This window comes from Lissotriton helveticus, chromosome 4_1 (genome assembly GCF_964261635.1).
Source record: "Lissotriton helveticus chromosome 4_1, aLisHel1.1, whole genome shotgun sequence".
NCBI lineage: Eukaryota > Metazoa > Chordata > Amphibia > Caudata > Salamandridae > Lissotriton > Lissotriton helveticus.
Genome location: NC_136063.1, coordinates 637399900 through 637414653, shown reverse-complemented (window position 1 = coordinate 637414653; position 14754 = coordinate 637399900). Strand labels below are relative to the sequence as shown.

Here is a 14754-nt window from a genome sequence, read left to right as displayed (position 1 = left end):
GTACAGCGTCACATGAACGTCTGAATTTCTCTCTATGTATGAATACTTGTACATACGGAACTTTATGCAATGCAATTTTATCTCTCTTAATCATTTGCCTTTATACATGTATACCCTTTCTATGTAGATATGTATCTACACATTTTATTACTTCACTCCTCCTAGTGAAAGAAAAAATAATAAAGAAACCTCAACTCAACTCTATTCAATGCACTACCCTAGTCTCATCCTATACCTCTATCTCCACTCTCGGACTCATCCCAAACCTCATTCTACCACTATGGTCTTCCTAAGATCCTTTCTTGACTCTGTTCCTCCATTGAATCACCCCAAACCGTTCTACTACTATGATCTCCTTTGTAACCCTTTCTAGACACTTTCCTTCTATATCCCTCCTTTGACCCACCCAAACCTCATTTTATGACTATGATCTCCAAAATAACACTTCCTCGACTCTTCCCTCCTGTATCCCTCATTTAACTCATCCAGAACCTCATTTTACTTCTATGATATTCCTACTTAGCTTTTCTAGGCTGTTCCCTCCTCGAACCTCACTTTGACCCTTCACAAACCGAACTATTATGATTTCTCAAATAACACTATCTACACTCTTTCCTCCTCTATCCCTACTTTATCCTATTTAATCAAACTAACAGACTCACATGTCCACAGCTCAAATTACCTACCTATATTTCCCTATAATAATTCACCACTAATCCTTTGGATTCCAGGGATGTGTGCTACTCGCCGAAAAGCATCTCATATATAAACAATTGTAATACAATACAATAGGAAAATGCCAACTATGAACCAAGCAACTCTTGAATCTAGAGCTTGAAAGTGAACCCTAACAGTTTGGTAAAAGAGAAAAGTTAAATCTTTGAGGCCTAATGCGAAGACAGAGTTAACTTATAGGGTACTCGTTCTGGTTCCAGAGATTTAAACTAAACATACAAATCAGGTACGCTGTTAGTGGATGTAAGGATTATGTCAAGCCCTTGCACAAACGCTTTCGATCTTGACCCAGAGTCTTGAATTTTAAAAAGCTTAAAATAGCAATTTCTGGTCTTCATATACAGGTGCCCTCTCCTCCCAAAAAAGAAACAAATGCAAGTAAAATTGTTTTTGGGAGATTTTCCTCCAGATCATGTTTTTGTTTAGAAGCCTCTAGAGTATTTCCCGTTTAGCGCTTCTACTCAAAAATATGTAATTTTAAAAAGCATCAATCAATTAATATCTCTTACAAGAAATTTTTTGAACAACGTCCTCAGACAGCTTCAAGAAAAACAAACCTTACTTTCCATACACAAAAAGACCAAACAGAAAGTTCAGGATAATCAGCACAGAGTGTTTAATGTAATAATTGCAAATGCTTAATAAAGAGGCTGGTCCCCCTCACTCACTGAAATTCTAAACATGTACTTAACAATTTGGTTACCTGTTTAAGTCGACGCCGCCTTCGTAAGTCACTGGATGAAATACTATAAAGAAATAAAAACCATGTTTAACAAGAAATACAAATTTACGCCACCACATTTTATATGTTCTTTCACTTATTTATGCATATACAGCTATGTTCTTTTTTGGGGCGACAGATGCTTCTGGGATGAAAGTATGGGGTGAGGGAATGTTTTTTGGGGTAGTTTCTTATTTGCTTGCTTTTTCCTTGCCACACATGCTGCACCTTCCCTGCACTGCGTTTGATTTCTGGGCCCGGGGCACTCTGCTTCCTGTCTGCTGGGTTGCCTCAGAGTAGTTCTCGGACCCTCACTTTCTATAGGTTGGTTGCTGCTCCTCATGGCTACTTGAGGTGATGTCTTGGAATGTTAACGGCCTGCTGGACCATATAAAATGGACTGCAGTCCTCCACTATGCCAACAGGTCTCAGCCGACGGACCTCATTCTCCAGGAAACCCATTTGTTAGGAGACCACTCTCCTTTCCTCTGTCACCACGGGTATGACCGGGTATAACACTCTGGATTCACCCAAGGCTGGGGGGGGTAGGGGGGATATCCTTTTACGTAAAGGCTTTTCTTTTGGTACGAGGAAACTTATCTGTTCACTGAAGAACAAGAAAAAGGCTTTGCCCATGTGCCCATCACTCTATTGAAGGGCAGCAATAGCTCAGAACCAGCTTGCTCAGGCTGTAACACATCTGTGAGGACATTAGTCTTTAACTGCACAGAAGGGAGCTGTAGGTCCAAAACTTTTATGCAATTTCCTCCGTTGGTGGTCCGGCTGGGGGAACTCAACCTAGTATTGGGGCAGTATCCAGCCCACTTTCCTCCCGGAAGTCCATGTAGAGATTGCTGCATTCTTAAGAAGGGGGCAGGCCATTCCCATCATCTTCATTGTCAATTCCGAAGTGTCTGATTCTGATCTGAATTGGAACAAAGAAGTTGGAGAGCACCATAGGACGGCTCCGTAGCAGAGAATGTGTTCATCTGAATCTGACTGAACGAGGACCGGGTGCATAAAAGTAGATTTACGACACAAACTCAGTTGAGGCAGAGAGAAGTTTGGCTTGAAGTCGAAAACCATCATAAGTAGAGGGTACTCCATCTGTGCCTGTGGTATCGGGTCTGGAGTCGAAATTGAAGGGTAAGGTGAGGATTTTGGAGTCTGAATGGAAGTTGGCATCGAAGACGGTGTGGAACTCGAAGTGGGCTCTAGAGGCACAGAGAGCAACGAGGACAGATCCAACAGTTGTAATGAAATGAAAGGAAAATAACATTTATAAAGTGCTTTAGTACCCGGAGGTGTCTAGGTGCTGGTCTACAAGAGAAAACACTACCAGATAGAATAGTGGATGAGCCCAGTTCCTGAATTTATTGAGCAAAAATCCACGTTTTTAATGCCATTCTTAAAGCAAGCAGATCAGTCTTCATTTTAAGATTGAGAGGCATGAAGTTCAACAGCCTGGCTGTGCATGTCACAAAACTCACACCACCCCAGTTTGATCTCTTGAATTTAGTCATTTTAGTCATTTTCGATAATCGGGACCTAGATTGTGCAAAGACCTGAGGCAATACAGAGTGCCTTGATGCCAAGGCACTTCTTAGTAGGAAGCCCTTGAAGCTGTGTCAAGGCTTGCGACACAGATTTATGTTTAGGTATGCCTAAAAAAGGAGGTGGGCCGCTGCGTTCTGTAAAATCTGTAGTTTCTTTAGATATTGTTTCCGAATGTTAGAGAAAAGTACATTACAGTAGTCTAATGTGGAGACAATGAGAGGGGAAACCACAGCTTTCTGCAGTTCTTATGGTATAAAAGGAATAGCGTTTCTAAGCAGTTTTTATAAGAATGAGGAGCAAGAGGTATTGAAGATGATCTGGTCGTCAAAGGACAATTGACTATCGAAAAGAACACTGCGGTTTTAAACTTTTATGACCAGGGTGGGGAGAGTGCAAAGTTCCTGAGGCCACCAGCTTGGAGACCGAAAGGATCAGTTTCTGCCAAATAACAGGACCTCGATTTTAGTAGAGTTCAACTTTAAACATTTTCCACTCATACATTTGCCAATTTGCAAGATGCAGGTAGCCTCTGGGTTACTAGCCATCGACACCACAATTTGGGTGTCATCTGTGTAGAATACCAGCACAAAGCCACAAAATGTGATCAAATTCGCCAGAGGGGTCACGTAAAGGTTAAAAAGGGTAGGACTCAAAGATGATCCTTGTGGGACTCTACATGGCAGAGAGAAAGGAAGAGAACTGAAACAGTTTGTTCCTGTCCAGTAAGAAACGATTTTAAAGGAAGAGGGCTTTGTCCCTAATACCTAAGAAGGCAAGACGGTAAATAAGGAAATTATGATTGACAGTGTCAAATGCTGCTGAAAGGTCTAATAAAATCAATGCAGCATTTTCACCGACATCAAGAGTATGTCAAAGTTCTGGCAGTTCTTTGCTATGATGGCTTCTAAAGACGAACTGCATTGGATCTAACAGATGGTTTTTGTTAATTTGAGGTCAGTTCTAGGTTGACAGCTTTTTCAACAAATTTTGCCGGGAAGTTCAACCTGCAAAATTGCCCGATAGTTATATGGGTCTGTGGGGTTCAAATTGGAATTTTTAAGAAATGGGAGGATGGACGCTTTTTTCCATTCTGTAGGAAAATAACTAGTGCTGAACATCTTGTTAAAGATTTTCGTAAGACGTTTGGCCGTAATTGTTGGTGCTAACTGCACGATCTTAGGAGGGCAAGGGTCACTGGGGGCACCAGATTTTATTGCCTTAATAGACCTTTTATGCTGGACCCAGTGTTTGGTCTACCATAAAAAGAGTAAAAGTGGTCCCCATAGTAGATAAATCCCTATGTGGGGAGACAGCAGAAGACAAAGTGGGGGGTCTGCTGTGGAATCTAGAAGAGCATCTCTAGCTGCTGTAAGATCAAGAAAAGCATCTCCATAGGCAAATTTGTATAACTGTTCCAATGGAATTGGGTTGTTTGCTGAGGCGGGACGAGTTGGTGCTAGATAAGAAGGAAGTGTAAACTACTTTGACCCTATATTGGAAGAAAGTGGCAAGACTATTAAACTGCTGGCTGTCCATATTAGTTTTATTTTCTGGGAGTTTCACCAACTTTTTAATTGTCACAAATAATTCTTTTGAGGAATTCTTAGCTGATTTAATTTTATGTGTGAAGTAACAAACCTTTTCCTCATAAATCATTACTTCATAAACTTGGACAGGTTGTTTATAAATGTCTTTCTTTAGGATCGTAATTAGTTCTCCACTTTCTTTTGTGCCTGCAGCACTTCTGTTTTTGACGCCCAAGATTAATCAGTAAACCAAGGCTCCTACAGGGTGATTCTGTAGCTGTGATATACTATAGGTGGGATCAGTTGGTTAAGAGTGGAGACAATCCATTGATGGTAATTGCCTGTGACAGAGTTCAGCTCCCCAGGAGTCACAGGCAGAATTGTGCCAGGGGGCTGAGTCCTGATAGATTTGGAGGTAATGTTTAGATCTCTCACCATCCATTTAAGCTCAAACATCAGCGCAAGGTGGTCAGACCAATCAAATGGAAGAGACGATGAAGTATGAAGATTTGTCTGAAAAGATTCCATCCAGTAAATGGCCTGCAGTATGGGTAGGCCCATTAACCAATTGGGTTAAGCCAACACTAGCCATTAGATCGATGAGGTGGCTGAGCCCTTAACAATCGGATTTCCTAGGTGGAACTTGAAATCCCCTAGACTCGTAAGGTCTGGAAGGTCAGCTTTTGTTTCAAGTGATTGGCTGACATTGTTAATGAATGCCGTTTTGGGGCCAGGGGGAGGTACATCAGTACTCCATTGAATGAGTGATATTTATAAGGTTCTAAAAAACCGCGCTTCACAATACTGGACTATGGGGAGCTCCTGAGTTACATTTTTTAAATGCTCAGAATAAATTAGAGCAAAACCTCCTACCCTTTTTCCCCACTCGATTAAGCCTAGAAATCAGGAACCTGGGTGGTAGCGCCAAAATCAGATCAGTGCCTGAGCTGTCATCAGCTCAGGTTTCCATTATAAACGTCAGATCAAGGGATTGAGAGTCCATAAAATCAGCAAATGTGATAGTTTTTTTTTTAACCAAGGATCTGGCATTACTGAGAGTACACCGGCAGCTAGTGGTCAGTCAGTTTTTTTCCACAGCAGCTATTGGTGGGTGAAGGGCCTTGATTTTAAAGTTATTTAGGGTGAGCTTACAGGTAGAACAAGTCAGCGTATCCTCGCTGCTAGAGGGCTTCAAGGGGGAGTCGGAACATGTCTACCCTTGGGGCCCAATATAGTGACAGATGGAACTGAAAGAATGCCAAAGATGCGTGACATGTCCTTCATAAAGCCGTCAATTTGGTGCAATGTCAAAGTTGACCAGAGGAACCTGGGGTGCATCAGGACCAATTGTGGATTCAGCTCCTCAGTGGATCAGGAGTGAGACCGACTGGCAAGTTTACACACTTGCTACTTTTACAGAGATAGGAAGTGGGGATTTGGTCCAAGTCCTTCTTGTGTTTTTTCTATCACTTTGATTTGAATTTACCTAAAGACTTTAACCTCGACAAGCAGTGGGAGCGAATCCACTTTCTCAACTTTGAACAATAGCAGGACTTGGTTCTAGGGAATCATTCTTCAACCTAGAGCTCTGTTTGGTAGTCACTGGCTATTACCTTACCCCCTGTCATTAATACTAGCATAAAAATGTTGGTGTTACTATCAATAATAATCTTACCTTTTGCCCGCATGTCAACAAGTTCACATTTACATATTATTCCCTTTTGAAGAGTTTAAGGAAATCTCTTTCTTGCCTCCGAGCTGAAGGGGAAAAAGTTGGGGATACAGGCAGCGATCTCATTCCGTTTGGATCACAGGAATGAGGTCTTGTTTGGTTTATCTAAATGTCTTATCTGTTGTCGTCAGATTGTGGAACATGCAGCTGCCATATCTGTTGCATCATTTATTTTTGCACACTTCTGTTAAATCCCAGTTGGACTTCCTCCACAGGTTTCCAGTGAATAAACACATCTTTCATAGGACACTTTGCCTAGTGTACAAGGGTCTTGCTAGCACTACCTCAGCTGTAGCTTCAGCACTACAGGTACTCTCACATTCTTCATTCCTATTCTCATAGATCACCACATCAGAACAGGCAAATGCTCTTTCTTGGATACGGCTCCTATTCCCTGTATGCAAGAGGTAAAATACTCTGCACATGTGAGTGCAAAGTGATCAGTGTTGAGAGTTAAGCACATTAAAGCCAAACCTATTGGCATTGCCAATGCTTGTTCTCTATGCAAATTAATCTATCACCAGAATCAGCTTCAATAAACAAACCTCCAGTTTTAGGATCCACTTACCATTGTGTGCAGCAACAGCATCATTTCCTTTTTGCTTGTAGCCGAATATTAAATCAATCCATTCATGAAGGTGCTCCGACACGTACTGGCTTTCCAAAGCCTCTCGGTTCTTCTGAAGATAGTCATCTGGATCTGATGAATTAAAATTAAAAAGATACGCTTCTCAGTTTTCGTATATTCACGTCAGATTATAAACTAAGCGTAAATCACCTTAAAAACAAATCTGAGATGACCATGTAGCCGGAAAGAATAAGGAAACTGACAGAATAAAACATTTCTGAGCTATCATGAAGGAAAGCTACAATTCTATTAAGGACAATTAGGCAAGTATTGTATGTTCCTTTCTTTACTGCGAAAACACTGCAGTCAAGTAACAAAACTAACACATCCATACATTGTGCCCTCTGCATGTTCCCAGGGTGCAATGGTATTACAGAAGGGGCCGCAGATGCTTGTGCATCCCCTTCTGTAATACAGATAGTGCTGGTACACATGTTGTGACAGGGCTATCATAAGAGGGCGTTCCCAAGAGAATGAGGAAAACAGTGCCTCTGCACAGGAGCCATTTTATGGACATGCGGTAAAAAAGGGGGTGGTGATGGACGGAGCATCCGAACCCATGAAACACTCACGCCCAGTCAAAAGATCTGGGTTTAATCCATCACCGTTCTTTAGCCCACTCTGCCACCCCAGTTCAGACATGGCCATGTGCAAATCAGTCTGACCCTGTGCCTCATGGGAACAGTCCAGCCCGAACTGCCAAGCCATGCCTTCCCTGGACCGGAAACAAGCTTCCAAGGACCGGTTTCTGGCATTTCAGCTGTCTTCAGCAAGGCTTGCTTGAATCCAGTGGCAAAGTGAGCAAGGGACTCACGTCTGAGCATACCCTGATAAAAAGAAATTCGTTTTTACTTTTCTAAGATTTAGTGGGTACTCTGTTACCTTTACCCTACACCCTCACAGTAGTCCATGTATAATTTTAACATTACCTGGGGACATGGTTGAATTCTGGGCACTGTGCAGGTGATGGGAATTTCTGGAGACTTGAGTTTTGTATTTGAATGAGTTGATGTCAATTGGAGAGATAGAAGGAGATCTAGTGGAGGGCATTATCAGTGAATACCATTTAAGATTAAGTGTGTGGATGAGGGTGGGATGGTTATCAGGGCTGAAGGTGGCTATGGGTCCAGCAGTGTCAGGAGACATCGGTGGTCATGAGAGCTTTGTTCATAATTTGTAAGGCAGTTGTTGCTGTACTGCAGTGTGATCTAAAGCCATGCTGGCAGTCTAGTAGGGAATGGGTTGCACTGATGTTGATGCAAACTTAGAGTTGTGTGTAATACTACAGGGGCAACAAATGTCTTTGGAAAACCACCCAGTTTCATGTGGGTGGTATAATTCTTGGTTCTGTGTTCTTAATACAATTCTAACTTTCACTGACATTTGCTAGTACATTTTACATTCCATGGCAGGACCAGAGTTCAGGATTATGCTAGTTCAAAGTTTACCACCAACAAAGCTACGCTGAAAAGAAAACAAGTTACTTACCTGGAACTGCAGTTCTCCAGTATTGAAAGCTTTCATGGGTTCACATACCTGAATCATTTTCCCGTCGTCGAGACGGGAGTCACCGGTACATAAAAAAGCAATGGTTAGCAGTATAACTAACTGAAAAAGGCCTAGGTCCATTTCCCTTTTGCAACCCATAACCTTTGTTATGTAAAAAAGGACCAAACTTTTCTCTTAGCCAATCAGAGCCACTCAACCTCTAGAACCCTCCTGAGAGAATCTTTTGCCCCTCAGATTTTCGGGCACTTGTGCTATAATACTTTCCGTGCCAAAACCGAGGTGAGCCTCTCAGGGGAGGAGGGTGGGCGTATGTGAATCTATGAAAGCTTCCAATACTGGAGAACTACAGTTACAGGTAAGTTTTCTTACACCAGTATTGGAGCTTTCATAGATTCACATACCTGTATCAGAATAGCGAGCAGTAAATTATAGCACATTTTGTTTTTGTCACCTTCTTTTCACCAACATGCAACCCATGATACTTGAACATAGTAGTAACCGTATCAATATATATATATAGACATATTGCTCCTCAATGACATATCCAATATCAATCAACAATAAAATGTGCTTTTCTTACCAAACAAAGGAAGGAGGTATGAGAAAGAGGCTCACCGTTATTGGAAAAGGTTCCGCAGTACTGCTTGTCCCACTGCTACATCGCTTCTTGCATGAGCATCTAGGCAGTAATGCCTGGTGAAGGTATGTGTACTCCTCCAGGTGGCTGCTCTGCAGATGTCCTGAATGGAGACGCCTGAAAATAGAGCAGTTGAGGTTGATACCGCTCTTGTGGAATGCGCACGAACACGTGCTGTCAATGGCTTTCCCACTGCTTGATGACAGAACTGAATGGCACTTGAGATCCATTGTGCGATTCCCCGTTTTGATAACGGGAAACCCTTCCTGGGGGCACTAAAAGCCACAAACAATTGTGCAGATTTTCTAAAAGGTCTTGTCCTTTACAAATAAAACTTTAGGCAACGCTGGACATCTAGAGTGTGGGAGTCCTTTCTGCCGCCGTCGATGGTTGAGAAAATAATCTTTTTAGGATTAAGGGCTCTTTAAATGGAAGTCAGTTGGTACTTTCTGAATGAATCTAGGATTCGTTCTGAGGACTAATCGGTCTTCTCTGAATTGGAGAAAAGGCTCTTGCGTCGTAAGGGCTTGTATTTCTCCCACCCTTCTGGCTGATGTTAGAGCTATTAATAGAGCCACCTTCCAGGATAGGAGTTTCAGATCAGCTTTGTGTATTGGCTCAAATGGTGGTTTCATCAGTTGTGATAAGACAATGAACAGTTGCCATAAAGGTGGTGGAGGCCAGATGGGTGGGTAAACTCGAAACAACCCCTTCATGAATTGTTTCACAATTCTTTCCGACCACAGAGAAGGACGTGCTGAGTTTCTCCTGTATCTTGAAATCGCCGCCAAATGCACTTTAATAGAGGCATGGGCTAATCCAGATTTCTCCAGCCTTAGTAAATATGGGATGATATGATGCGCCTCTGCCCGCAAAGGATGCAATTCATTCTCCTGACACCAGAAACAGAATCTTTTCCATTTTATCCTGTATGTCCTGTCAGTGCTTTCTGCTCTTGCCTTTGCCAGGATTTCTCTGCATTCTGCTAGAATTTTCAAGTGATTAAATTCTCCGTAGTCAGGAGCCAGGCCGCTAATTGCAATGATGTTGGGTCTGGATGCCGCACTTGTCCCTTCTCCGTAGTCAGTAGTGCTGGTATTGGCCGAAGATGTATTGGGTCGGTCTCTGATAAAAGGAGCAGCTCTGTGAACGAATGCTGCCTGGGCCACCAAGGGGCTATCGGTATTATCCTGCACGGTTATTTCTTCATTTTCGGGAGTACTCGTGGCAGGAGGGGAATCGGCGGAAAGGCGTAGGCAAAGACGCCTGACCATGCCATCGAAAACGCATTCCCAATGATCCCCTTTGGTGACGCCAGCTTGCAAAGAATCGGCATTTCTGCATGCAGGAACTTGCCTCCTGGATGGTTAAGAACTGCCTGAAGCTAAATGGCAATAAGACTGAGGTGCTTGTGGTGGGGGGTAATGCATCAAGGTGGACGTCGGCATGGTGGCTTCCGGGCCTAGGCCCCACTCCGGTACCATGTACCTTGGCAAAAAATCTTGGGAGTCTGGTTGGACCCCACTCTCTCGTATGAAACTCACATGAGACGTGTAGTGGGGAAATGTATTGGAGGCCTTAAAAACGTACAGAAAACAATGGATCTCCTTCCCTTAGAGGCTAGGAAGATGTTGGTGCATGCCCTCATTACATCTCGCCTAGATTATGGCAATATTCTTTATGTGGGTGCCACTGCTCAATGCCTTGGGAGACTGCAGGTTGTGCAGAATGCCGCTGCGTGGCTGGTGCTGGCACAACCTAGGAGGGCGGCCTAAAAAAAAGCCTTAAATACTTTGCACTGGCTACCTATTAGGAAGCGAGTGATGTTTAAAACATTATGTATATGCCATCGCATCACCCAGGACAAGAGTCCCGCATATCTGAAGGACCTTGTCACCAGCTATATACCTGGAAGGTCTCTGAGATCTAGTGGGACTGGCCTGCTGATAGTGCCTAAGGTGAAGAAGGCCAGAATGGGAGGTAGATCCTTCCGGTTCCTGGCAGCCCAGAATTGGAACAAACTCCCGCTAAACCTCCGTATAGAGACCTCTGAAGTTAGGTTTAGGAAGGCGCTTAAAACCCATCTGTTCTCTGGATAAGCAAGGTTTGAGTGCCTTGGAGCCGGGCGATGCTACTTTTCTCTCACCTCAGCGCGGGGACACACAAATGGCATAACCATGCGCTTTATAAACTCTGTTATTATTATTATTTCTTGTTCTGGGCTGTGGAAAACAGATTCACCGTTGGTATTCCCCATTTAGCAAAGAAGGTCATCAGCGTGTCCTGATCTAGCTCCCACTCGTGACAGGTCGTCTTCTACCTGCTGAGGGTGTCCGCTGTTATATTTTGATCCCCTGGAAGATGTAGGGCCTTCAGAGTCACTCCGTGATCTATCGCCCATTTCCATGTTTTCTGAGCTTCTCTTGATAGAGAGATAGATTTTGTGCCTCCTTGTTTGTTTATGTAGTGCATTGCAGTTGTGTTGTCTGTCTGCACGAACACTGATCTCCCTTCTATTCTTGGCAGGAAGGCCAACAACGCCAATCCTATTGTCCTTAATTCCAATAGGTTTATATGAAGGTGTTGTTCCTGTTTGTTCCATCGGCCGCTGACCTGTAACAACTGTAGGACTGCTCCCCATCCTTCGAGAGAGGCATCCGTGGTAACTACTAACGGAGCTGGTTCGGTCAGGTAGGAGAGACCCACCGAGATGTTGTTCCTGCGAGTCCACCACTTTGCTGCCTGCAACATTGGATGCGTGATTTTTATCTTGTCCTCGAAGGATCCCTTTGCTTGGCACCACTGAAGGTCTAGCTCTTCTTGTAACGCCGAATCCGTAAGCGACATAGGGGAATGAGTGGTATGCATGAGGACATTGTCCCCAGAAGCGATTTGTATCTTCGGACTGAAAGAGACTTTCCTTTGCTGAATTCCTTGGCTAGAGAAACAAGTTCCAATTGTCTCTCTATGGATGGGAAGGCTTTGTTTTGTGATGTATTCAGGATTGCACCCAAAAACGTGATCGTCCTGGATGGCTGTAGAGATGATTTTTCCACATTTAAGGTCAGGCCCAGGTCCGTAAATAACTCCATGCAAGCTGCAGTTGAAGCGTGAGCTGCCTCCTGCGATGGTGCCTTTACCAACCAGTCGGCCAGGTATGGAAATATTTGGTGTTTTTGTCTTCTTAGATAGGCCGCCACTGGCGCCAGACATTTTGTAAATATTCTCGGTGCAGATTTTAGGCCCAATGGTAGCACCTTGAATTGGTAATGGTCTTTGGCCACTGTAAAACGAAGGAACTTTCTGTGGGACGGATGGATTGGGATATGAAAATATGCATCCTGTAAATCTAGGGAGGTGATCTGATCTCCTGGGTTTTAGAGCAGCAGAATATCTTGCAGGGTCACCATTCTGAATGACTGTTTCTTGAGATAGGCATTTAGGGACCTTCGGTCCAAGATTGGACGCCACCTGAGAGCATCTTTTCTGATCAAGAAGAAACGGGAATAAAATCCTCGTCCTCTTTGGGAGTTCGGCACCGGTTCTATTGCTCCCTTTCGGAGCATTGCCCGAATCTCCCGACGCATCTGAGATAGGTGTTTTGCTTCTTGATATGTCGGTGGCGTGGGAGGAAGAAAATGGAGGAATTCTAATGTATATCCGAATTGTATTATGTGGAGGACCATGTGTCTGATGTAACCTTAGTGAATAATAAGTCACTCTTCCACCCAGGGGAACATTTGATAAGATAGGAGGGGAAGGACTTTGTGGAACGGACCCCTCCCCTACCTCTATTGGGCGGTGGCTCAGTACCGATTCTCTGGGCTCCGATGATGGTCCCACCGCGTCCCTGGCAACCCGGCATATTCCCCTTTCTCTTTCCATGCAGGAATCGAGTACGAGTGACGGCAACCCGGAAGTACCTGTTGCTGACCCCGGAAGTCCCGCCTACGATCCCGGACCGGAACACGGAAAAGGACGCCGCGGAGAAGGAGCAGAGTTCTTGACGGCGGACTCGTGGCAGGAGACAGCATACCAAGAACTGAAGGCGGTGGACGGAGAAAGCGGAGAAGCGAAGAGCGGAGGCGAGGAGGAAGAGATCTGGAGCGAGGACTGGTGGAGTCCTGTGGAGGTGGCTGGAGAGCGGCCGCAACTCGGAGAAGAGTTGCGGCGGGGCATGTAAGTACCCTGTCTCCTGAACTGCAGGTCGACTTGTATAATAGTGTATATAAGCAATCCCCTCACTGTATAGCACTCCTAGGAGCACTGTATATACGCGCACTTCCCGAGACACTGTATATAGTGAATACCGCCACCGGACCCCTCACGGCTTTCACCCTTTCCCTTTCCCGCTTGAATTCCCTTCCGTCTTCGACCCTTCCGACCCCTCCTCACTCTCTCTTCTACCCCATCACAAACCGGGTGTTGGTGTCATTGGTCAGTACTCAACGACGAGGACTAAACTGCCCTATTTTGTCTCTCTTTAACTCCGAGGGCCACCGGATCCCCAAGTCTGGAAGAAGAAGACGTACCGCACCTGCTCATCGCGGATCCCTCCTCCCTGACGACAGCCCTCCGGAGCCTTCTCTCTCCAATCCTGTGTTTCCTCTACCTCTACGAACTCTATATCTGTCTGTGTTAATAAAAAGAGCTGAAGATATAGCTCACTACATACGGCCTCCACGCCTGTTATTCCGGTCCGCCCAAAGCCCACAGGTGGTGTCAGAAGTGGGCTACACCGGAAGCATGGAGGCTGCAGTAAAAAAGCTGGCCGAATCCCAGGAGCAGATGGGAAAGCTCATGGAACAATTCCTAAAGACTGCCGAAGAGGACCGTGGGCAGTTACACGACGTCCTGAAGGGTCAAGGCACGGCCCAGGACCAAGCCCTAGGAAAACTAACTGACGTGTTGGGACAACAGAGGCCCGTTACTTCCCTTCCGTCGGTAGTACTACAAAAGTATGTTCCAGGCGAAGACCCAGACTTTTTCTTTACAAACTTTGAACGCTTGGCCCATGCTGCTGCTTGGCCAGCCGACCGCTGGGGTCACTATTTGGGTCCTTTGCTTACCGGAGAGTTACAGGCAGCCTACCAGCAGGCCAACGTCCAGGGGCAGACCCCGTATGCTGATATAAAGACATGTATTTTGGAACGCCTGGGAATCGACGAGGACACCTATAGGATACGCCTCAGACAAGTGAAGGAAGGACCACAAGAAAACCCCAGGGCTCTTTCCTTCCGTATCCAGGATTTGGCTAATCGTTGGCTGAAACCCGCCACCTCCTCCAAAGACGATATTTTGGCCAAAATATATTTGGAGCAATTTTTGGCTTCCTTGCATCCCTCCACGCAGAAGTGGGTACGCCAGCACGCCCGCTTAACGCTAGAAACGGCCGTGGAAATCGCCAGCGCTTTCAATCGTGCCCAGGAGACACAAAGGATAAAGGATGAGCACCCAACCCGAGGTCATCACCCCAATCACATCCGAGCACAAAGACCTCCACCGCCTAGAAAACCAGAACCAACTCCCCTTTTTCCTTACCCTGTCCTACCACGACCACCGAACCCCGGACCCCAGTGCTACCATTGTGGAGGATACGGTCACATCGCCAGGGTTTGCCCCCAGAGAGAAGAACCCATGGAGGTGGGGTTGGTTAGGAATCTGGTATGTGATGGAACCCCCTCGTTTTCACTGTCCAGTGAGGATTGA

The 14754-nt window shown here is 44.9% G+C and overlaps 1 protein-coding gene across 2 annotated transcripts in view; it reads right to left on the bottom strand.

Annotated features, from left to right (window-relative positions):
- Positions 1 to 14754, bottom strand: part of NSMAF (neutral sphingomyelinase activation associated factor) — a 610455-nt gene that overhangs the window by 121265 nt on the left and 474436 nt on the right. For both annotated transcript variants that reach the window (XM_078687269.1, XM_078687268.1), the window contains 2 exons: positions 6840 to 6971; positions 1439 to 1481 (listed from right to left, as the gene is read on the bottom strand). In XM_078687269.1, coding sequence (XP_078543395.1) covers positions 1439 to 1481; positions 6840 to 6971 — 175 coding nt within the window. The remainder of the gene's footprint in view (positions 1 to 1438; positions 1482 to 6839; positions 6972 to 14754) is intronic.